This window comes from Diadema antillarum, unplaced genomic scaffold (genome assembly GCF_040938485.1).
Source record: "Diadema antillarum isolate AM-2024a unplaced genomic scaffold, OU_Dant_1.0 seq00000266_RagTag, whole genome shotgun sequence".
Lineage (NCBI taxonomy): Eukaryota > Metazoa > Echinodermata > Echinoidea > Diadematoida > Diadematidae > Diadema > Diadema antillarum.
The window spans coordinates 30,014-54,163 of NW_027271303.1; the positions used below are offsets into that span (position 1 = coordinate 30,014).

General features: G+C 37.6%; 2 protein-coding genes and 1 non-coding gene across 3 annotated transcripts in view; 2 read left to right on the forward strand and 1 right to left on the reverse strand.

The window, feature by feature from the left end:
- On the forward strand, window positions 1–10,638 carry LOC139729854 (uncharacterized). Its single transcript, XM_071640778.1, has 5 exons — window positions 1–265; window positions 2,008–2,113; window positions 2,950–3,060; window positions 4,973–5,035; window positions 10,072–10,638. Exons 1-5 carry the CDS (start codon window positions 162–164, stop codon window positions 10,636–10,638), a joined length of 951 nt encoding a protein of 316 aa, XP_071496879.1. The 5' UTR covers window positions 1–161.
- A 6,396-nt stretch (window positions 10,639–17,034) lies between these two features.
- Trnag-ucc (transfer RNA glycine (anticodon UCC)) lies at window positions 17,035–17,106 on the reverse strand. The gene has a single exon. It is a non-coding gene; the product is annotated as a tRNA-Gly (tRNA).
- Window positions 17,107–20,799: 3,693 nt separating this feature from the next.
- The window catches only part of LOC139729826 (sodium/glucose cotransporter 4-like), a 59,186-nt gene continuing 55,835 nt past the window's right edge, over window positions 20,800–24,150 (forward strand). The window contains exon 1 of the mRNA XM_071640753.1: window positions 20,800–20,974. Within this exon, the coding sequence (XP_071496854.1) occupies window positions 20,876–20,974 (99 nt within the window). The 5' untranslated portion in view covers window positions 20,800–20,875. The remainder of the gene's footprint in view (window positions 20,975–24,150) is intronic.

A 24,150-nucleotide genomic window follows, 5' to 3' on the forward strand; every position in this document is an offset into this window, starting at 1 on the left:
TAGAATTAATTAAGAATGCAAGATTGACGGTTTACGTAACAGCTCACAAAACCATGCCATGTCGGTTGTACCCGGCTGAATAACATTGAGCTAAGCAAGTGCGGAGCAACAAGTTAATTTAATCTTTTCAGAGGAGTATCTGAGGTGAAAAAGGAAGAGAAATGGCGCCCTGTTTCTTGAGTGCTATCCAAAGCCCAATCCAAGCCTTCCTGAGACCGGCAATATGGATACCCGGTTTGAACAGACTGCATAGTCACAGAGAACAGTAAGTCACTGCAAAATAACCCCTCCAAACTAAAAATGCTTGAAGAATCTAATCGTGCATTTCAATTACACTAGAAGATATACATGCAGTCCTCATCAGTGATGATCTTTCGTGATCATTGGCATTGATGGAACTAGTAAAATGAAGTTAGTCATAGCGTTTGAATATGAAGCACAACGCCAACGCCAACGCCAAACAGTCGACATTGTTATCTATCCAGCCAGGGTAGCTATAGGAATCCGGGCCGGGGTCGGGTGCGGCCCCGCCACATGCAGCTCAGGATCATGCCTCAGCCATAATCAATATAATTACAGGCGGGCACAACAAGTGGTGTCTACTACAATGTATGATTATGCAAACCTGCAAAGTCTCCCTGATTCTGCAGGAGTTGCCCTGAAAAAAATTAAGTACTTTTACTAGTATCCTAGTTTAGACTAGTCACTAGAATTTAGAAACCCTAAATCTCGACACAAATATTAAAACTCAAGAGCCTCCCTGGCCCTAATGGTCTGTTACCATTTGAGATGCATGTTGCATTTGGGTCTCTCCTATAACCCCGGGGTGCTGTAACCAGTAACAGCGACGTGTTGGTGTCACCGCTGCACGCATAACCCCAGAACTCTGTAACCAGAATGCGTTTGGGTCGCCAGTGCTGTTAGGTATCTCCCTGATGTGAAAGCTTCCCGGCATCTCTCGACTTTGATGTGGGAATATATATAATAAGAATGTTTACAGCTGTGGCATACAAACTTGTGACAATTATATGTTATATGACAATGCTGTGAATTTTTGATTTTATCCTATTTGTAGCACAAGTGATGTTGCTTAAAAATTCCTTCTACTCTAAAATTACGTCTGCTAAAAACAGAATTCTCGTCGGTGCTCACATTAATTTCATCATTCTAGCATTAAAGTGCAGTATAAAGGAATGTTTGGTGTCTATTATTAAGTACCGACGCTACCGGTATTTAATTCAGCCTCTCGGATATGTGCAAAATGCACATGATTTATAAATTACTGTAAAAGCCATATATTTAGCAAGTCTAAATTTTTGTGAATCAAGACTTCCCGATGATTTTGCGAGTGGTTAAATTCGTGATCTTGGAGTCCTGAACTGAACGGAAAATACACGTACATCACATTCATATTGGGATGAGAGTCAATTTTTTTCGCGGGTCTTTAATTTCACGAATTGCAGCTGACTCGCGAAAAATAAAAACCTCGTGAAATATTGGCATATGTGATGTCATGAGTAATATCCTGATCATTCTCGATCACAGCTGTGGTGGTTTTCAACAGTGGTTTTCAACTTGATCAGTTTGATTGTTTATGCAACTCACATACTACCTCAGCTTTAGATTACTCTGCACAAGAAGAAGCTATGCTTGAAGTAAATTTTAGGTGCATCATCCCAGCAATTATGGATCACTTCCACTCTCAAATCTGCCTTCACATCCTGAATTATCCCCAGGACAGTTTAACAACTTACCAGGTATGTGATGTATTCAACATTGTTTTGCCTTGCCACTATAAAGGGGGCAGACAGACGTTATTCCTGAAACAAGTTTCAAAATATACAGAATTATTATTCCTCCATGCATGACAACCTGATGCATGATTTGCAGCAGACATCAAAAGAGAAGGCACACATAATGCTAATTGTGCAGTATAGTGTACAAAATGTCGTCAAGAGCGCACCCCCCCCCCCCCATAAAAATTGTATTTATCATTTCATCTCATAGGTGGGTGTCACTGAGTGCTACAGCTGACCAACTGACTGAGGAGCTTGTCCAAGCGGTAGACAGGGTAGCGGAAGCTGACCCGCGTACAACATACAAAATTACCAAGGTACTTGAATTATATTTATAAATTCTTATCCTAGCCTGCAACTTGAAACCTAGTTCTCAACAGTCACTGAGTGCTTGATCACAGAAATCAAGCTCAGAAATAGCATTAACTACTCAATTCCATCTGGTCAACATCAAATGACAATTTCGACAAGTCCATGTTTGATTCTTTACAGGCCCTATATCATTCATTTATTTGTACAAATTTTATCAACTTTGTCTTGCTATTGGAATTCAGTTTCTTGATCTGAATTGAAATGATACAATGCTTATTTAGCCATCCATTCTGTCTTTATTTTCTTCCTGTAACGATTGTGTGTTATATGTTTAGTACTGTTTGATATTTTTTTTTTTGGTTAGGTTGTTTGTTTGTTTTGCTTTGCTTTATTTTATTCATCAAATAGCAAGTTCACTTGTAATCTTTAGTTTGAATTCATGTGTCAGACCACACAAAGTAATTTTGGTCCTAGATCTTTCACATAAATGTCTGACATGTTTCTGTCATCAAAGGTTAGTGAAGGTGCCATACATTTGGAGTATTAGTAAGTCAAAGAACATCCAGGCTTCTATTAGCTGTGCACTTGACCAACTTTTCAAAGGTTGGACAAGAATGTGGAACCTCATCTACAGGACACGTCATATTTCATGTAAGACATTTAAAGTCAGTGTATACAAGAAAAGTGGCTGAAATCAGAGGGTTAGTTCCTACTCTTTCTATAGCTCTCTCTGATTATGACATTAATGATTGTTGATTGATCGCTTTTTAAAGGTGATACCTGAGTTTCTCTTTGTGGTATACCCTTTTTTCATAATTCATGATATTCGTCTCAACACCAGGTCGACAAAGAGAAGCACAGAGTCCAGATCTTCAACTGGACGTGGGCGGAGTGGCTGGATGTCGTGGAGATTGAGTTCAGGGATGGCGCCAATGGAGGAGTAGAAGCTAAGGTCAGTTAGAGAAGAGTTCCATTTGAGGTCAGGAGGGGGGAGGCGGGAGGAGCTGTCATGCAGAGCTAGCTGCCAAGTCTACCTGATTCTGCAGGAGTCTCCCTGAAAATGTCAAAATCTGTTCATGTCTGAATACGAGAATATGAGAATCTCCCTGATTTGGGAATTATTTTCACCCATTGAAATGCATGTAACACACAGATATCTCCCTGATTGCTGTGTGCAATCTCCCTGATTTGGATGTGGGAATGTTGGCAGACCTGTGTCATGGGGTAGGAGGGAGAAGGTGTCATTAGGCTCGGTCAGACTGGCAAAAGATCAAGGAGATCAAGTTCACGATCTTTAAGATCTCGAAGTTTTGCCAGTGTGACCGCAAACTTCTCGCAAAACTTCTCGCAAATCTTACCACTCCAACTAGGGATATTTCCTTCACTCCCGACAAACTTCTCAATCTGTTTGCGGGCGGTGTCTCCGAAGTGCGAGGCCCTTTGTCATGTACAGTGTGCATTGTTACATCACAATCACTAGCCATCAGACGACACGCTCTTTCTTCTTTCTTGCACGCACATGTCAATGACCCAAACTTCTTGATCCAAGTATGGCTGCCAGTGTGACCGCACAACAAAAGATCGCAAAAACCTCGCGATCTTTAACTTCTCAATCCTTTGCCAGTCTTATTGGGCAAAGCCACTTTTCTCCTTAATTTGACCTTCAGCCACTGGAAGCTTTTCTACTAATGCCTGCACTATGAAATGCTATTCAGTTGGGTTGGGGAGGTGGGTGGGGGGGGGGGGGCAGGCGGAGAAGGTACATGTAGCATAGTACAAGCTACTTTTCCCCTTAACCCGTTGAGGACGGTGTGATTTTGCTACAACACACATTTCCCATAGACACTTGCCTGAGTATACTCGGGACTCGTCCTCAGTGGGTTAATCTGACCTTCAGGCATTGGGAGCTATTTCTACTAATGCTGTGGAATGCTGTTCAGTGAGTGTCTTATGTTAGCCTGATCCTCCAGATTTCTTGTTCTATCATGAAAGTAAGATGTGTGAGAAAACACTGGCACAAGTGGGTTGTGCAAGAGTGTACATGTACAGTGTTTGCAGTAAAATTGATGAGATTGTGAATGTATGGTATGGAAATATGTAATATGACTTTTGTTGCTAAAAACAGACTTTGTTGACAAAAACACTTCAGTAGAGACACTGTTATTTCACTCCAGCAACAATGATCGATGAATGTTTCCAAAATTGGAGTGACTTCAAGTGTGCTCAAAGCAGTCCAGTGGTGACAGCCAGGGCTGGGACTATGTCATTTGGTGAACATAATTTAAAAATGATAGGACGAGTGTCCTTCGGCTAAAAAAGGATTTAGTGGTATTAGTGAGGTAGCTGCTTGAAAATGCTTTGCTCATCGCACTGTCACGTAGCATTTCTATACTGCCATACTTTTGATTTGACAGTAGACCATACAGCCTGTGGTTACTGTTGCAACAAAATAAAAGTGTTTTTTTTTCACATTTCTTGATGTTTCAATTTCTATGGGCTCGCACAGGACTGAACCTCTGGAATGTTGATGAGGAAGAGTGGAATGTAAATTGAGGAAGAAATGTGTGATGAGAGCATAGTCCAACATGTGCATATTTGTGTATGAGGCACTCTGCCAGTTACATAGTATGCTGATGTCTTCTAGGAATTAATTTTCACATGGTATTTCTGTTGATATTACAATGATTCTAGAAGTGGCTTGCAGCAAATCAGAATTTCATTCTTTTTCCCTCATGTACGAATGGTACGTGAGTTTATTCTTCTTATTGTCATGTTTGATTATACCATATGATTTTGATATCAACAAAGATAACCGTTGATATGATACATTTTCCATCTTTTTTCTTTGATTTCTGTCTTTTTAGTGCCATTCATTCTCCAGCGGGTTCCTGCCAACTTGGGTCCCCCTCTGCTTCCTCTTCAATGTTGTGAGTATGACACCGAAACAGGAATGAATGCTTGCAAGTGCTGTGTATGTAGTTGGTGCCTAGGGCTGGTGGGGCCCTGATGGGGCCCTGATGGGGCTCAGGACCACCAATGGGGGTGTGAAGGAGGGGGGGGGGGATGGAGATGAGGATCAAATCACTAGAAATCCTGAACAGGGGGAGAGGGTTGTAGTTTAGCATTGTTTCTCATCAGTTTGTTTTGTTTACTAGAAAGAAAAAAAAGACGAAGAAAGATCTTTTTCTCTTTCTTTTCTCCCTCTTTTTGCCAAAAGTGTATATGTGTGTGTGTGTCTGTCTGTGTGTGTGTGAATGTGTGTAAATCATGGCCCATGGCATGTACAAAATATAACTGGATGACCTTTAACATTCATGATTCTCTCTCCTGTTGACTCACGTTCACGAGACGAGATTTAAACTTGGCTCTCAACAGATAGACATATTAGGTATGCATGGACAAAGAGGAAGTTCAGCCATGGTATTTGGTGCTACGAAGCTTTTGTGCTGTTGAACTTGGATACTGAGTCTTGAACTTTGATACTGCTCTGGTATGAGCAGCATGTTTATTGACAGCAAACAGTCGAGGCAGAGACATGGTGAATGACACAAACACAAGCATTTGCCAACAAAAGGACAAAAAAACATGTAATTCTTGTTTTCATCACCAGCGATGCTTGGTATTATCAAGAGTGCATATATACTAACATTTGTGCTCTGAATAAATGTTTGTGAATGTTTGCAAGGTAACCATATTGCAAATATATTTTATATTACAATAGGACATTTATATTCACTCCAGGCAATATGCAAATTAGAGACATTATTATACAACAAAAAAATTTTTTTTTCCTCTGTGACCACCAGAGGGAGAAGCAGATTTCCAACATATAGTAAAAGAAGGTAGAAAAGTTATATTCATTTATAAATGTTTCATATGGTTTTACGCGCTCTCAAGGACTCTCCTGGGATCCTTGGTGTGTATACAGAGAAATAGATGAAAACAACCCGAAAACATGATGCCTTCAGCGACACTTCATTGTGGAGGCATAAAATAGCAGATACTCACATTTTTACACAGAAATTCCTGTTTTTAGACGATTTGTTATAAGCTTTCATTATCTCAACTCGCTTAGGCTTCTTCCGTGATGTGTACATGCTAATCATACCTCCAGAGACAGAAAAGAATTTAGATCAAACTGTCGTCTGCCCAGACAGGTGTCATTGATATCTCTGCCACCAAGGGGAGACTTTTTCATGCTAATGTCATAATGAAATCCATGTACGTGTACCTTACTTTTCTACTGCTGAAATGAGTCGATGACTTAAAGTGACATATTTTTTTTCTCCTCTTCACTCTCTTCAATTTTTTTCCCCTATTTTTCAGCTGCTGTTTTTTTTTCCCTTTCTTGACATTGGGCTAAATGCGAGGCGGCTGTCGCGATTGCGGAAATCTATGGCCGGTGCTTGTGAATTACAGAAGTCAAAGTAGATTTCTTTACCATTTTGTGCACGAGGTGAATAATCAGTTGTGTTTTGTGTGTACCGCTTGCAACTGCTGTCATATCGCCCATTGTAAAACACAGCCTCTTCTTCTTACTTGTGCTTTCTGCATATTATTAAGTTTTCGTCCAGCAGCCAATATCGTTGCACCCCATTCACTGATGTTTATAACCTCTGCTTCTGCTCAGCAAGTGTGCAAAATATAGTCATGGTTGAATACATAGCCTGAGTGTTCTCTTAAGTCTATTTGACTATTTATCCATATTTTTATTTCTTTCTTTCTTTAATAATCATTATATTTGTTTATTTAGTTTTATAGTTAAGATATGATAGACACCAGGTCGTCGGCTGAGAATGAGAAGGGTGTTAAGGTCCCTTGAATAGTATGGCTTTAGTGGCAACTTAACACCCTTATCATTCTCAGTCAACAAAGTTATTGTTTGTCAGTTTGATATGTATTCATTTATATTTTTGATGAGAAATCATTCACTGCAAATAAATTTCACCTACCTATCTATCGAGAAAGTGCCTGACTTTAAAAATGTGTATGCATAGATGGGGCTATGCATGTACTGTCCCGCATGAGGTAAAGTATGTGTTAAGTAATGGGTCTTCCACCATTGGATGTGGTACACCACCATGATCTGCAAAGCTTTTGATAGTTTGATAGTGATATGAAAACAGCCCAGCTTAGCTCTCCTCTACAGCCCTTGATATCTCTGTCATTGCCAAGATATCACACAAATATTTAGGCAACACTATGTCTTGGTATAGTTTTGCATGCAATGCAATTCATTTTAAACTAAATTTTTAGAAAAGCACTCAGAGAGCACAAACCTCTGCCAAGCAGATCATTTCTACCCATATACTGTAAGCACATGCTAAAAATTGTCCAAATTTTCAATGATAAGGAAGCCTAGTGTTAACCTCATTTAACTCTTTATGTGCCACGTTCGCACGTCCGACTCAGTCCACGGCGTGACAACTTCGCATATTCCGCTCAAACGCACAAACCCGCCCAAACTGATCGATAAATCGCCAAATGCCACAGTACAATTAAGGCGTTTCTGGCGATTGCGTTCCTCTCGTCTATAGCTTGCATTTTATGTGGTGAATGACTAACAAACAGTGTTTCATACTGGATTTGTGTGCAAATTCTACGTTTCTTTCACTGCTTTGTGTACAAAAGTCATACGTTTACAGTAATGTAGCTGCTGGGCATTTGAAAAAAAAAAGCAATTAAAGATTTGTCGTAGAATTTACATTAATGCCAACCTTGGCATTTTCTCTACAACTTTGTGCACTTCGTCTACAATTTAACATAAATCTATAAAAGTACAATGTAATATCGATTCGAAAAACAGAATATTTTCTCAACGCATGACTACTTTGGTGTCTCAGAATAATGTGGCACACGGGGGGGTTTCCACCATGGCACATAAAGAGTTAATAGCTTCCTGCTGTGTGACCCCTTGAGCATAGCACACACTTTAGTGCACATTATGCAAACCTCAAGTATGTGCAGCTTGAACTCCCAAGTTCATTGACCCTATTTGCCAAAAGATTAACAAAAAAACCTTCAAAAATTCATAAAAATCCCTGATCACTAACAAAATTTGATTGGTTGTTCCTTGTGTTATTTTCAACTTTTCCTGCAAGTTTCATTTAAATCCATTCACAACTTTTTGACTTATTGTGCACACAGACAAGCAAACCAATGCCGACAAAAACATAACCTTCTTCGCGGAGGTACAATGTAATTAAACTCGCCCTACTGACTTTCTGACTCTCTGTCTCTCTGTATATACCTATCTATCTATCTATATATCTGTCTATCTATCGTTATATCTATCTATCTATCTATCTATATCTATCTATTTATTTATCTATCTATCCATCTGTCTCTCTCTCTCTCTATCTATCTGTCTATCTGTCTATCTGTCTCTCTCTATCTATCTATCTATCTATCAAACTATCTATCTATCTATCTATCTATCTCTCTCTATCTATCTATCTGTCTGTATCTCTCTCTCTATCTATCTGTCTATCTGTCTCTCTCTCTCTATCTATCTATCTATCTATCTATCAAACTATCTACCTATCTATCTATCTATCTCTCTCTCTCTCTATCTATCTATCTCTCTATCTCTCTATCTATCTATCTATCTATCTAACTATCTATCTATCTATCTATCTGTCTATCTATCTATCTTATCTATCTATCTGTCTCTCTCTGTCTATCTATCTATCTATCTAACTATCTATCTATCTATCTTGTCTATCTATCTATCTATCTATCTGTCTATCTATCTCTATATCTCTCTCCCCATTTCTCTCTTGCATAAATGTAGGAATTAAAGGGATGGTCTAGTTTTGGTTGAGATGGGGGATTCAGATTTTAACTTCCTGCAAGATAATTAGAGACCACTTATGAAATGTTAAAGGGCTACAATTCTGAGAGGAATTCAAAGCTTATTTGATAAAAAAGTGGTTTTAAAATAGCTGAGATATATAAAATAAAAATGAAAATTGAAGTAAAACAAAGAGGCCCTAATAAAAGGTGGGTTCCACCTTTTATTAGAACCTCTTTGTTGTGTTTTGTTTTTTTTTTATATCCCAGCCATTTCAAAACCAATTTTCATCAAGTAAACTTTGATTTCCTTTTAGAATTGTATGCTCTTTCATATTTCCAGAGAGATTTCTCTTTATCTCACAAAAAAAGTTGGAAACCTGAAGTCTCATCACAACCAAAATGCTACCATCCCTTTAAGCAGCAGCTGCCAGATTGACCATGACAAATCAGAATGTGCACAAATGAACACACAATGATGAATTGATTTATAGAATGTGGTTAAGAATATCGCCAACTAGAAGCACCCAAATAAGTCACGTGTATTCTCTTTATGCCAGACTACCCTTTGCAAATCAAAATCTACACCGATGAACACATGCCAGGGTAATGATAAACTGGGTTTAAGAATGTAGCCAATGAAAAGTGCTGAAATTAGTTATATGTACTTTCTTTATTTTTAGCCAATGCATGGTGGTGCAAGAAGTGTGCAATAAAAAAAGCATATCTGCACTGCATGTTATCGTATTTATGGCAATTAACCAATTGTCCTGTACAGCCAACTATAGCTGATGTGTGCACGGCATGAACGCAGGCAACCACTTTGAATCTTATGCACAGCCTATAGAAGAGCAGCCCCACTGTATTGAAATGCAAAGTTTTACCAGTTGATATAATAGTTCTGATGTACAAAGTTTCACTATCTGATATCATAGTTCATAAACCATATTATGAAACAAATAATGCACAGATTTAAGCTTGTGATGTTAGTGGTGGAGATGTAATGCAGTCTCGGATATTCCAAATGTCGTGCAACATGTCTGTACCTTTGTAAATACCTTTTAGTAAGCTACATCTTCCTCACTAACTGACTCTCCTCTGGGCATTATTTGTATGATAAAGGAAAATAAAATGTCAAGTCAGGCCCTACATCAATCTTTATTCTTTCCAGATCCTCTTCTTCATTCCATTCTACGATAACAAATTCAACTCCACGCGGCTCGAGAGACTTCGCAGTGCATTGGTGACCGATTGTCTCCTGGTTCCCAAGGATTCACAAAGACCCAACGAGGCCACGCCCATTCTGTCATCAGATGCATCCGCCCGTCCGGGCTCCCATCACTCTCTCTCCTCATCGGGCGGCAACGGGGAGCCCACCGATGCCAGCTTCGGAGGCGTCCCCATCGCCACGGAAACAGGGCGGTACCAGGATGCCACCCTCAAGGTTGCAGATTCCCACACCTCAACACCCTCCAGGTCAGATTCCCACGCGCCTCCTCCAGCAAGTTCGCCTTCAGAGAACATCCCACCGGAATCTCTCCAGTCGGATTCTACAAACGACAAAGGCCAAGTAATCTCAAGTGAAGACATTCACAGAGATGCTTCTGCAGATGATGTTCATGTATCTGGAAATGACAACCATATCCAACAAGACCAGACTCAGTCACCCCATGACCTTTCTACAGATAACAAAGACTTCTCAGATCCGATGCACAGCACAGAGCCAGTGATTGCTTGAACTGTGTTTTTTTCTGTCGTGTCCTGATACAGGAAAATCCCGTTGTAACGAACTCTCTTTCAATAAGGTGCTGCTTTTAACATGGTGATTTGGCAGTCCCGGTTTTCCGTTTCTGTGTTTAGTACATTTGTAACAAGATACCAGTTATAGCACGATTCAATCAGTGGTCCCAACAATCTCATAGTCAGGTTTCCCTGAACTATAAACCATGCATTGACAGCTTCACATTTTCACTCGTGGGTGTTAAGGGACTTTCTACAATAAATAAAACATCTTTTCCGATAATGCACATGTATGCATTGTGCAAGGTCTAGACTTAGGGTGTCATGTTTTTGAGTACTAGTAAGTCCACTGCCACACCATTCAGCATTATGCTTATCTTGATATCTATTCACCCTTTCTACAATTTATTCATCTTTACACCCCCACCACAAACTGCCCCTTAACCCTATTTTAACTGGGCTATTTGAGATCAAGTTTTTACTGGGAGGGGGGGGGGGTCAATTTCAGATCTCGGCCGCCGATCGCGCGATCACCGCAAAATTTTGCCTGAAGATAGAGCTGGATGTCAACTCAACTACAAGATTACGTGGTCATACAAAAGAAAAATTTTGATTTTCTATTTTTAGTAAATTAATTATGCAAATTTACACATGAAATCATATTTTCACCTATAACTCCATTAAAAAGACTGAATGATTGCTAGATTTTTGTGTAAGAGTTCCTCAAGACACATTAAACAATTTTCTTGTTAAAAAATAGCACAATCAAAATCAGTTTCTTTTGTTTTTTATTGTTTATTATCCGCAACGACGCGGCAAATTCTTTGCGCGTTGCGGAATCATGACGCGAAATGTGGAGGGGGGGTCAGTTTGACCCCCCCCCCCTGGTTGGAATAGGGTTAAGGTGTCATGTTTTTTAGTAAGTTCACTGCCACACAGCATTAAGCTTATCTTGATATTTATTCACCCTTTCTACAATTTATTCACCTTAACACCCCCACCACAAACTACCCCTTAATGATAACCACCTGGCTGTCCATCTGTCCATTCTGTATTCATCTATCCATCCACATGCACCGCTTGTTGTTACTGTTGTTCTTGTATTGTGCAATATAAGATCCTCTCTTCCAAGGAAAATTTCTAGGTATCCCGCTATAAGGTGATTGTACTATGCATAGTTCAAGTACATGTATGTATGATCACACAGTATCTTGCAAATTGATGGTGCGAGAGATGAAAAGTCTAAATTTCCAGGTAGGTAATACTGTACAGACCTTTCCTCAGAATGATAAAACTGGAAACTTCTTTATGATAGAGTGGCAAACAATGCTACAGATTTCCAGTGAATTTCTTCGGATCCTGAAAAAAAAAAAAATGCAACCTTTATTCTCAGTACAAAAGGGGAGTGTATTCTCAGTGATATGAGGTTACTTTTTCATTTCTGTTTTAAATGCTTTGGGGTGAGTATCATAAGATTTCCTACAAGATGTTGAGAGACATTATTCTTCAACCATGCAGAAAAAAAAAAATTGTGATACATGTATTACCAAAAGGAAGCGCCATGGGCACACATGTTTGACGATGTCCTTTAACCCTAAAAAGACCCCCCTTAAGATCTCGGCAGTGGATCGCGCGATCACTGCGAAACTTTGCACAATGGTAGTGTGCGATATAATCAACTAGATTGTATATTCAAATTTTCGAAATAGTCTTCTTTTATTTTATTTTTGATTAATTATGCTAAGTTATGCGAGAAATCAGACTCTTTGATCTAAATCAGTAAATAAAGCTCCAAAAGTGCTCATTTTTGGTCCAATTATTCTTTGTGGCATTCTTAGCAAATGCACTTGAAAAAAAAAATCGGTAACAAAATTAATTTCTTATTTATTTTATTGTTTCATGAATTTCTTATGTATTTCTTTGTTTTTTCGACCTTTTGTTTTTGTTTTGTTTTTTTAACAGAATATGTGGCAGACACTTTTTGAAACATAATACTCCTAAAACAAACTGATTTTAGCCATTGAGAGTAAAAATAAGCATATTTATATGAACCATGTGAAAAAACTCAATTTGCATTGACTTTGTACACAAAATCACATTTTTGAGCCATTTTCGGCCTCACACGCATGTATAAGATGTTATGTAACTTCAGAACCGTACCCCTGGGCGTCACAAATTTGGTGTCAAAATGTGCGAAACTTGAAAGAAAAAAGTCATAGAGCATCGCGGCGAGAGCATTGCGTGTTGCAGAGTAATCGCGGAAAATGTCGAGGGGGGGGGCCTTTTAGGCCCCTCCCCAGTCTTTTTAGGATTAAAGTGGCATAATTTAGCACGAGGTGCATGTTCAGTGGAAAAACTGACAGCCTTGTTTGAAGTGTCCCCAGGAAGTGGGGTCGGTGCACTGAAAGAGGGGTTTTGATTCCATTAACCCATCGCTCACAGAGACTGTGTGTGACATACATTTACCCTATGGGGAATTATAACATTTTAGGAGATGAAGGGTTAAACAAAGTGATGCCCAGTTAAAGATGGAAAAGCAGCAGATACAAATAGCAACAAACCAAATGTATACTCATGGATATTCTGATCTCCTGCTAAGAATTTTACCTACACTGTACATTGCTGCCAAATCGTTTGTCTTCAATTCAAAACTTAATTCACCTTTAACAATTTGTGTAGTATGTAGCATGCGAGTGTGTTTTTGTGTAATGCAAAAAAGGTGTGTGTAAATCTGTGCTGTTTTCAAAAACAAGTTGTTATCTGGAAATCATTTTTCCTCTTTCAGTAGTGCACCTTCCCCCTAGACCAAGCATAACTTATGTATGTTTCCAATGTAATATCTTCTGTTGATCACATTAGTATCATGGAAACATGCAAGTTATGCTCAGTCTAGAGAAAAGTGCATTCCTTTGGGATCATTTTGCTACAGTTTGATCTTACTGGTATTGGTGCCTTACGTTCAAGGATTAGTGTGAGTTGTTACGAATAAATTTCAAAGTGTATGCTACTTTTAATACATAACCTCTTTTCCATGGATAGAACAAGGTTGGACCCTCTCTCTAGCAATTATTTTGCAATGGATTTGTTTTTGTCAGTTGTTGTTGTTTTTTTGTATATGTATAAATTCTATTACATTCTAGAGTGATATGTGTCTTTCTATGCATTTGTAGGTAAGAAATTTGTATAAATTGTATGTCCTATGTGTGATAACAAATTAATCCTCATTTTATCCAACTACAGCTTGTATTGACCTTAATTTGCAGTATATTTTGTGATGCAATAATGTTTAACAGTAACTAAAGTAATCAGTATTATCATTTCTATTTGCCTACACATTAGAAGCACTTGGATTATTCGTCGTTATCGAATGTTTATCAATATACCAGCAAGCTTAACAAAAAGTCAAACTCGCATATTAAGTCATACATTGCCTAATTCGATGTTCCAAACCATTCCCTTAGTCATTATTTTCTATTGTCTTTGTCTCTTGTAAGTGGAATTTCTTTAAGTCTAAGCTGTTTATTCAGCTTCGTCTTATCCAGTGTTGACTGCGTCATTGTCTATGAACATTGGTATCAATACATTGTGCCTTTTACAAGGAAAGTCAATAATAGATTATTAGTGAATAATTTTTTTTTGCACTATTGTTACAAAAAAAAAAATGAAGAGTCGATAGTGATCAAGTACTAATCAATAAACCAATGAATTATTGTGAAACTTGGTTATGTATATCACGTTGATATTGTTCCTGTTGCTAGTACATTGCCATGTTGAATGAAAATTCAACTTTCTGTTTCAAATGAAGAGGAAATACACTAACTTGCAAAAACAGTTAACAAAAAAAAAAAGACATGTAGCAGAGAAAACTTGCTTTGTGGTTTGTGACAAGTGTATGAACTTTCACAAAGACCCAGGGGAGTAAAATACACTGCAGGGTTTCTTCATATCTTTTGACTATTCCCATGTAAAATATGCTTTTCCTCAAACTTAGGATCTCAGCGCAAACGCGTATATCAATGGCAGTACAGTATTTTGAGAATGAATTTTTACTTTCATGTTTATGCAGCAATTAAAACAAAAGTGATTTTTATGGAAGTGGGCAAAATGAAGTTTTGCTTTAATATATTGGTCTATCGTAAAGTCTTGTTTTAGTGGGGTTTTTTCGACCATTTCTGTCCTTATAAAAGGCAAAAAAAAAACAAAGGAAGAAGGGAGAGGGGAATATAGAATTAAAGGAATTAATAGAATAGCACTAAAGAGGGCGCTATACCAGAGGTTTAAAAAAAAAACTTACAGACTGTAAATCAGTCGCAAATTAGTAATCCCTATGGTGAACTCGACAGCTATTAATGCAGTGTGTGCATCGTGATGTGTATTGAGTAGTGCTATTGATTATTTCAAAAGAATCATATATATATATATATATATATATATATATATATATATATAATGTTTGAAGAGTTTTAAAAAAATTTCATTTTCAAAGTTTGTAAAGTAAGGTCATTATTAAAATGATAATCATAGAGCAAAATAGAATCTTTTCAATGATTTTTTACTAGTTGCATGACAAGGAATATTTTGAATATTGAATTAGTTTCCTTGTTTTTCAGCAGGAGTAATCTCAAATATCTCAAACTGATAGAAGTGAATATGTGCAGGTTGTATATGTTTGTTTGGTGGTTTGTTTGTGTTTTTTTTTTCATCTAAACTCCCTCTCTCGCAATCCAGATACATACATATATGATACATAATGTATATAATTGTCAGTTGGTTTGTATCAGAATTCCAAATTTTCGGGGACCTCCCGCTTCGTCAGGGATGAAAATAACGCTAAATTAATACATTCACTGTAATGTATTTTTCTATCGTAATAAACCTGTTGAGATTTCACGTTTTGGCTCCACGAAAGGAATGAAGAAACAAACTGGTAATGCATTTTTAGGCACTAAAGCATAACTGTATTCCGCTCAAATTCGAGGCAAATAAATATGCTTTATTGGCCAAAAATGCATTACCAGTTAGTGTATATATATATATATATATATATATATATATAGAGAGAGAGAGAGAGAGAGAGAGAGAGAGAGAGAGAGAGAGAGAGATACGGTGGCGTAACAATCCGGTGGTAAAAAAAAAAGCGTTGTAATAAATACAATAATATCTCCTGATGTTGCTGCCAGTAATTTGCGTTTCACACCGTCATTCCGTGAGCAATGTAAGGAAAACTGTTAACACGTAACAAACATTGCGCCGACAAGAAAGGAGTTTTTGCACCTGAAACTTATGTTTTTCGGGAAGATATTTATTGGGTAAAAATTATAACATGTATTCAAGACACATGAAAAGAGCTTGTTTCTTCAGGCGCTGACTCGCTTTCGCTCGGTCGCACACAAAAATAAGTGAAGTAAATGATGCTTCGGACATATGGAATGACTTTAGAGGGTATTGTTATAAGGTATTCGCAATAAATTGTCAGCAATGCCGGCAGTTGTAGCCTGCAATAAGAGTTTGGAGCTACACGTCCTGGGTTATCAGAAAGATAACTTTCTCTTACCTTATAAATTTGTGTATTCCTGAGCACTCACTACGCTCGCTCGCACATATAATCTAATTTCGTAGTGAAGAACATGATCATAATAAATGATTTATAATTAATGCAATATTGGGATAATGTACGTAGCAATATTTTAATAATAATAATCATCGTCATCATCATAATCAATCAATCAATCAATCAGTCATTTATTCAATGAGCGCAGAAACTATGTTTACATAATTCTACTGCAGTCATATATCACATTCCTCGAGTAAAACAATATTTCCATTCCATTTTCCAGAATTATTCAGATTTACAAAAATCTATCAAAAGTATGCATGAGATTGCACGATGATCGACATAGATATATAAAAAAAAATCTCCCGTGTGAGGGGGGACACTCCATCCCACACCCTCAAAATTACTTTTCCGCGAGGTGCCCCCCCCCCATGTCTTGACCCACGGTACGCCATCGTGTGTGTATGTATATATATATATATATATATATATATATATATATATATATATATATATATATGTTGATAAGGTAGTCCACGTGTTGGCAAGATAAAAAGATAAGTAACAAAGCTGCAACAAAGTTCATACTGTATTCACCAACGGTTTATTTCTTCACACAAATTTTCGAGCGTCTCGCCGCCCTTTCTCAAGTGTTGATACTGAGAGAACAATATATGTATATATATATATATATATATATATTATATATATAATATACATAATATAGGCATAATATATATATGAGATATGAGAAAGGGGGGAGAAATCGGTGCGTAGCTTTGACATCGTTATTCCTCTTACTGTTCCTCCTTTTTGGAAAAGCGCAAGAGTTGAAAAATTGGTCTCCGCCGGGAATCGAACCCGGGTCTTTGGCATGGAACGCCAACGCCTTAACCGCTCGGCCACGGAGACGTCATAGCGATTCAGGCAGACCCAAGCTCGAATACCCTACGGACCAACCTTTAAACTCTTTTAGCATACGTTCCTTTTGTGAGGCAGAGAGTTATGAATAACGACCAGCCGCGTGCCTCAGCTGGATCTGCAATGAGATTCACGTAGCGGTAAATTCGGATAATGTTTTTGCGAAAGAGATCACCGCTACAACAGCTTTTTGGCTTCTCCTGAACAATTTTGCATATGTGAGATATGAGAAAGGGAGGAGAAATCGGTGCGTAGCTTTGACATCGTTATTCCTCTTACTGTTCCTCCATTTTGGATTAAAAAAAAAATATATATATATATATCCATACATATATACACGATGGCGTACCGTGGGTCAAGACATGGGGGGGGGGGGGGCACCTCGTGAAAAAGTAATGTTGAGGGTGTGGGAGGCATATATATATATGTATATATATATATATATTACATTATAGGCATAAAAGTGAGTTAGTTGTTCACGTGTTGGCATGATAATATCATCAAAAACAAAAGCATGAACTTGATCTAGTTTTGTTTTTTGATGATTATGATTTAATCATATAGTATATGTATATATATATATATATATATATATATATATATATATATATATATGTATATTCCAAAACGAGCTAGAACCATTCTTGCTAAGATGAGATATTTGTGATCAAAGCTGCTAAAAAAGAACAAAGAAAATGATAAGAAAATACAGGGTATTTTAATCATAACTTCTAAAATAGTTCTTGTTATGTTACAAGTGAGGTACATTGTATTACTGCAAGGTTTAATTCTGCTCTATGTGATGGACGTAGGCCTACTTTGAAATATTCAAAAATGGCGCTTAGAGCATTTTGCAATAAAACTCTTCATATATATATATATATATATATATATATATATATATATATATGATTATATATAATAAAATTATACATGAACTGATTTCATTTTCAGTTTGACTCAGGAATACAGGCCTTGTATATTGCTTTTTCTGTATCATGATTTACTTGTACAACTGTCATTTTACGGTCCTTTACAATATTCAAGATATCTGAATGACAGAAATGGCAGGATAATCCATGTCCGCGCTCATTGACAATTTATGTAGAGGTGAATGCATGTAATAATCCCCATATTCCATAGCTAAGATGAAGAAACGGGATTATGGGAGCGAGAGAGGGGAAACGAATGCAGCTGCAGTTTGTGTTTGTACTTTCCAATCAAAATGTACTCTAATTTTTCGGTTAACGAACAGTAGAAGAAATATTGATACACGTTTAAGAATGAACGAGAAGCCGTATTACAATTTTGAAACCTGTCAATTACCGTCAAGTAATCTCCACATCTCTCGTTAAAACGAGCATAGCACGACTATCTTCTATAAGACAGTGATGATGAGAACTAAACATCAGTCAATAGGAAAGGCTAACTTCACAGCCTTTCAAGGTTGTTATCCCCTATGGAAGGAAAATGCCACAAATTAATGATACCAATTTTTTTCTGACAAACATTCGCCTAAGATTGGTATAGAAATCGCAAAGAATTTTCCGTCGTTAAATTATCAAGCCCTCAAAACAGATGTAGTCAGATTTTGTGTGTGTGTGTGTGTGTGTGTGTGTGTGTTTGCGCTTTTTGCTATCAAAAACCATGATTCCATTGAAATATTTCATCAAGTATAGTGCCCACACCTGTTTTTTTGAATTATGATTAAAATCTATGCCAGCATAATTTCGGAATAGGATTGTTCAAAATCATAATGTGAACTGAAGCAATTTCGACAACGTCACGTTCGACCCCGCTTCGTTTGATATAATATTGCTGATACGGTTCCCCGCTTACCTTGTGTGCATGGGAACCGCACCAAAACGGTGTGGTTCCAGGGTCGCCCATTATGCGGTCTACTACTGTGGCAGATAAAAGGACATACACTTTTTTTTTAAATCGCAAGTTTTTGAAGGTATGTGTGATAATCAGATGTTTGCTTTGTGATTCTTTGAATATTACCTTGATACGCAAGTGCGATATCATGATGATGATAATGATAATTCATTTATTTCATACTTCTCATTTATGAATATTACAACAGAAATAATAATACAAGTTCTTTTACCTTGTAAACAATGTGCAAAAATAAACATTATACATGGTAATAACACAGCAATTGTAATGATAACTGGTCTAAATCGAAATGGGCTTGAACAAAGAGAAGTATGACGGGGCCTACATGAAAGTAAGCTTGTTTGGCTGTAAGGCCGGAGTAATCAGTGTTTGAGAAAGAAACGGAGAACGGATAATGATGATGATGATGATGATGATGATGATGATGATGATAATGATGATGATGATGATGATGATGATGATGATGATAATAATGATAATGATGATGATGATGATGATGATGATGATGATAATAATAATGATAATGATGATGATGATAATCACCATCATCATATCAACAATAATAATGTAACAGAGTGAGAAAGAGAGGGAGAGATGAAAGAAAGTACGAGCTCGTGCAATAACGACATGCAGTTGCATCCTCAAGAAAATAGTAAAACTCAGATTTATATTTCGCTATGCCTCGATAACTAAAAAGCACATGCTCTGTAAACACGGGGAACTTACTCAATACAGCACTTGGACACATGGTAGATGTCATTTCTGCCAAACCTACGTTCGTTGCACGTTTGTGTTGGTACTTTGAAGTCAAACAATTGTTTTTGCTACACTCAGACAAGAAAAAGCAAAACGCTTCGTCCTTTACAGAATAATTATTGACTACCCAATTTTAAGTGTGTGTTATCGCTATGTACAATAACATATTTCGGTCCTAAAATGTGGAATAGTCTCCCAAATGTTATTAAGCATTGTGTTTCAATGTCTTCATTCAAGAGAAAACATACAGAATGTATTGTGAAATCATATACATGCAATAGTGCCTTCTTGTAATATAGGGCCTACCCATTATCATTGATGCTAGTATATTGATATTTTGTTTTGTTCCGTTTTGTTCTATTTTGAATTGTTTTGTCTTGGAGTTAATCAGAATTGTTTATTATTATTATTATTATTATTATTATTATTATTATTATTATTATTATTATTATTATTATTATTATTATTATTATTATTATTAGGGGAGAAGCCTTGACAGGTCAATGGCCTTTGCTTCTTCCTTCATACTCTGTATTGCATTCAGTGCCACGCAGTTTTGTATTGTTCGTTCTAGTTTTACTCAAGTTGTGCAAGCTGTGGAAATAATTGAAATGAATTGAAATGAAATGAAATGAAATAAAATAAAGAGATGTATCTGTTCATCTCCGCGGATTCCGAGAAAAAGAAAAGATATTGGGGAGAAGAAAGAGGGAGGGGCGGGAGAGATTGATATTCGTGGAGAGAGAAAAAAGAGAGAGAGATAGTCTGATGGGGGGAAAAAAAGAAAAGACCTCGATCACAAAGAGTTATTGACGGAAAGGATTTTCGCATTCGCATTCAGGGGCATTTTATGAATGGCTCGCAAACACAGTCCAGCCCACAGAACGGGTCCGTGTATATGGATGTGTGAGTGTGTGTGAGGAGATTCACACAGACCAATAAGCGAAACGGAGTCGGCTGTCTGTATTCAACCGGCGTGCTAGTTGCATAAACTCGTCAGTAGATCGGCGTACGCGCTAGGGTCAACATCAGATTCGAGCTCGGGATAAGTCCGCCTCTAGAACTTGACAGTGAGAAAAGAGTGCGCGTGGAATCATCAGAAACCATGGCAACCACGGACGACCCGACCTACGCCAACCTTAACTGGATCGACATTGTCGTGATCGTGGCCTATTTCGTCTTCGTGATGCTCGTTGGAATATGGGTATGTATCGGTGTGGATGCATGGGCTATAATACAACTGTCTGTCTGCTAATGCCATGATTATGATGCCGGCTATAGCGTTTTTTGTTTCCTGGTTTCCGTCTTCAATCGTACTTTTCCTTGAGTCAATGTGTGTATATACGTGTAAATGTGTTCCAAATGTATGAGTGGTAGGTTGAATCGAACCGGTCATTGACTGTTCTCATTAGATTCAGTTCTTAATCCAGCCCCTGGCCATTTCGATGCATTCATCTTTTCTGTGTCTGCAATTCAGTGACAATATGGGCAGGGTATATGCGGCTTGCAGAGATGGGGATTCGTAAATGTTACGAAAGAGAGCTGGAATTAAGCATCACTGAATGCATCTTCTCATTCACATTGCCCTAGAATGATGTTTTTCATGTTGATTGTGAATAATAATTAAAAAAAAAACAATTCTTGGAAGCCCCTCCTCATTAACAGCGATGCCTCTGATGTCCGAATATCACACGCTCTTTCAAGCCAGAATGCTTCCCTGAAGATTCTTTAAGGGTGCTACATGTACAATATTACAACAAATAACCTTTGTCGCATCTTCTTATGAATATATTCACCCCAAAGATACCTGATAAGTTATTGCAGTTCATATTGTGTATGATATTATGTAATATCTCTTAAATATTTCGAACTTTGACAAGCCCAAACTGGCGTCATCAGTATGTGGTCGTGTCCATAGAATTTGCGGCTTGCGGACAGTTGGGGATGGCTATTATAGGAACAGGTCCAAAATTGAAAGAAACTTCGATGAATGAAGATAATGATTATGTCGCATGATCATAGAACAGATACAATGGTATGATGTTTGTTTCTGCTAAGAGCCCCTTCTGGCTATAGCTTCAAGGATGACAATGCTATAAGGCAGCTCAGGTCGGTCTCTTTTTCAGTTTCAAGGCTAAAATTTTGTCTTGTCTCGTATATAATGTGCGTGTGTGTGCGTGTGTGTGTTCATGTGTGGGCGGGGTGGGGCGGGGTAGGGGTGGATAGGTGTATACGCTTTGGGGCAGTGGCCTTGTATCCCTCTCGTATTGTCTCCAGATTGAATGAGCGTCGCTGGACGATCAGTATGTTATTGATTTGAAATGGAAGCAGAGTAGAGCGTATAGAGCATTACGGTCTCAGTGTATACCCGTTTTCTCTTCCTTTCAATATAATCTCTTTCTCTCCATCTGCCTGTATGTCATTATATGTGCGTTATTATTGTATATATACATTACCAATATATACATGTATATATATATATATATACACTGTATATATATATATATATATATATATATATATATGCATGTATACATGCATTTAATATTATATACACACTTGCACAAATAAGCTGTATTCCGTTGACATATCCGATGGTTGGAGTTTACAGCTGTAAGATAATTTATCACATTCTATGTGCAGGTCTACACCTGCATTGCTATAGACATCACACACAAACATGATGATATCGATGTCATGCCATGTTTCTTGTCAGTCAGTGCAAATTTGGATAGCCGTAAAGACAGACACTTATTAAAATAATCATGTTTCATATTAGTCAAAAGAAGAATAGGGCTCTGATAAGAATATATTCCACTGCGCGTTCAGTGATCTTTGAAGTATAACTGATAAACCAATAATTGGGCAATTCGGTTATTGCGAATTGCTTTGTACAAACCTGCTCTGGGAGTCTTTGGACTCGCACGTGTTTGTAAAGAATATTATATGGTATTTACAAACTGTATAGCAATACAGTCAGTGACTTGCCCCCTGCAGTCTTGATTAACGCATTAAAAAAACACCTCCAACCCATTATTACAAAATGAGCACGTCGCGTAGTTTGATTCTGGCACGCATTCTCTTCGTGCTTGGCCAACTCAATAAACACACGGCCGATACACGTTATTCATAATTCATCGAAGCCGGAAAGTCAGCTACTATTCATATACGCGTTCATTATTGTATTGCTGTGACTACCCTAAACCAGAGGAACAATAAAATGTACGATTTTGAAAGAACCAGAATGAATGGTTCCCACATACTTTGTGCAAGTTGCACTGCACTCGCGGGGCCGCGGTGAACTATTGCCCGTTGATCCATTGACTAGCACGGAATGGTGTGGAATCCACAAAACGTGTGCTAGACAATAATATTGTGTGTGTGTGTGTGTGTGTGTGTGTGTATGTCGAATATTATAATTCAAATGCACGCTGACATGCACTAATAATAAATTTGAGTGTTGGCACAAACATGAAAAAACGAAACTTTTTTTTTTTATTTTTTACTTCACCATGAACCATGTTGAATTTCACAATAGTTATATTACAGTATACAAGCCGTGAGTTCCGCCTATCCTGCTACGTGTTCAGATCTCACGGTCTTGTGAGATGTACCTGTTATTGTCATTTCAAAAGCATTGCCTGATTCTTAGTTTGTTTTTGTGTGTGTGTGTGTTTTTTTTTTTACTTTACCTTTGGGTAAAGTTATCCGTTGTATATCTAGATAAAGCACTTTTGTCCAGGGCTCCGTCTTATTTTTTTTTATTATTATTCACGTTCCATATTCCACATTTCGTACAAGTTTTATATTCCATTTGATTTGAAGCAGAAATGTTTTTCACACAATGGTCAGTTTGAACCAATAATGCACAAATGTATAAGGACATATAATTAACGTGTAATATGAGGAACCCACTAAAAAGCAAAGGTTGTAGGATGTGGGTTCCAAAAATATAACATAGGGTTTTAGTACAGTATATCAAAGTCAGAAGTGACGTAACATGCAAAATTCAAAATATCGAGAATATTACAATGTTTACGGGATGTACAAAGTATAGTATATAATGTTTTATGATTAACTTATGGTCTTATAAAGCCTTCAAATCAATCTCAAGTCCCCAAAACAATCGCAACTTGCATTGCAGCACACACAAAAAACTTGTGATTGATTTCTATCACAAGTCTTTATAAGACAGGCCCCAGGGACGTGTTTAGCACTGTACGAGACGGGATTCGAACCCGTGATCTCTTGTTTTTGTTTGTTTGTTTGTACATTTCCATCTGAGAAGATGGCTGGATAGCCCACATTCAGCTACGCTAAGCTGGTCTTCCATGGGGTCCAGTTGGTATGTGAGGTGCAGGACCACTTCACCGGGTTAAA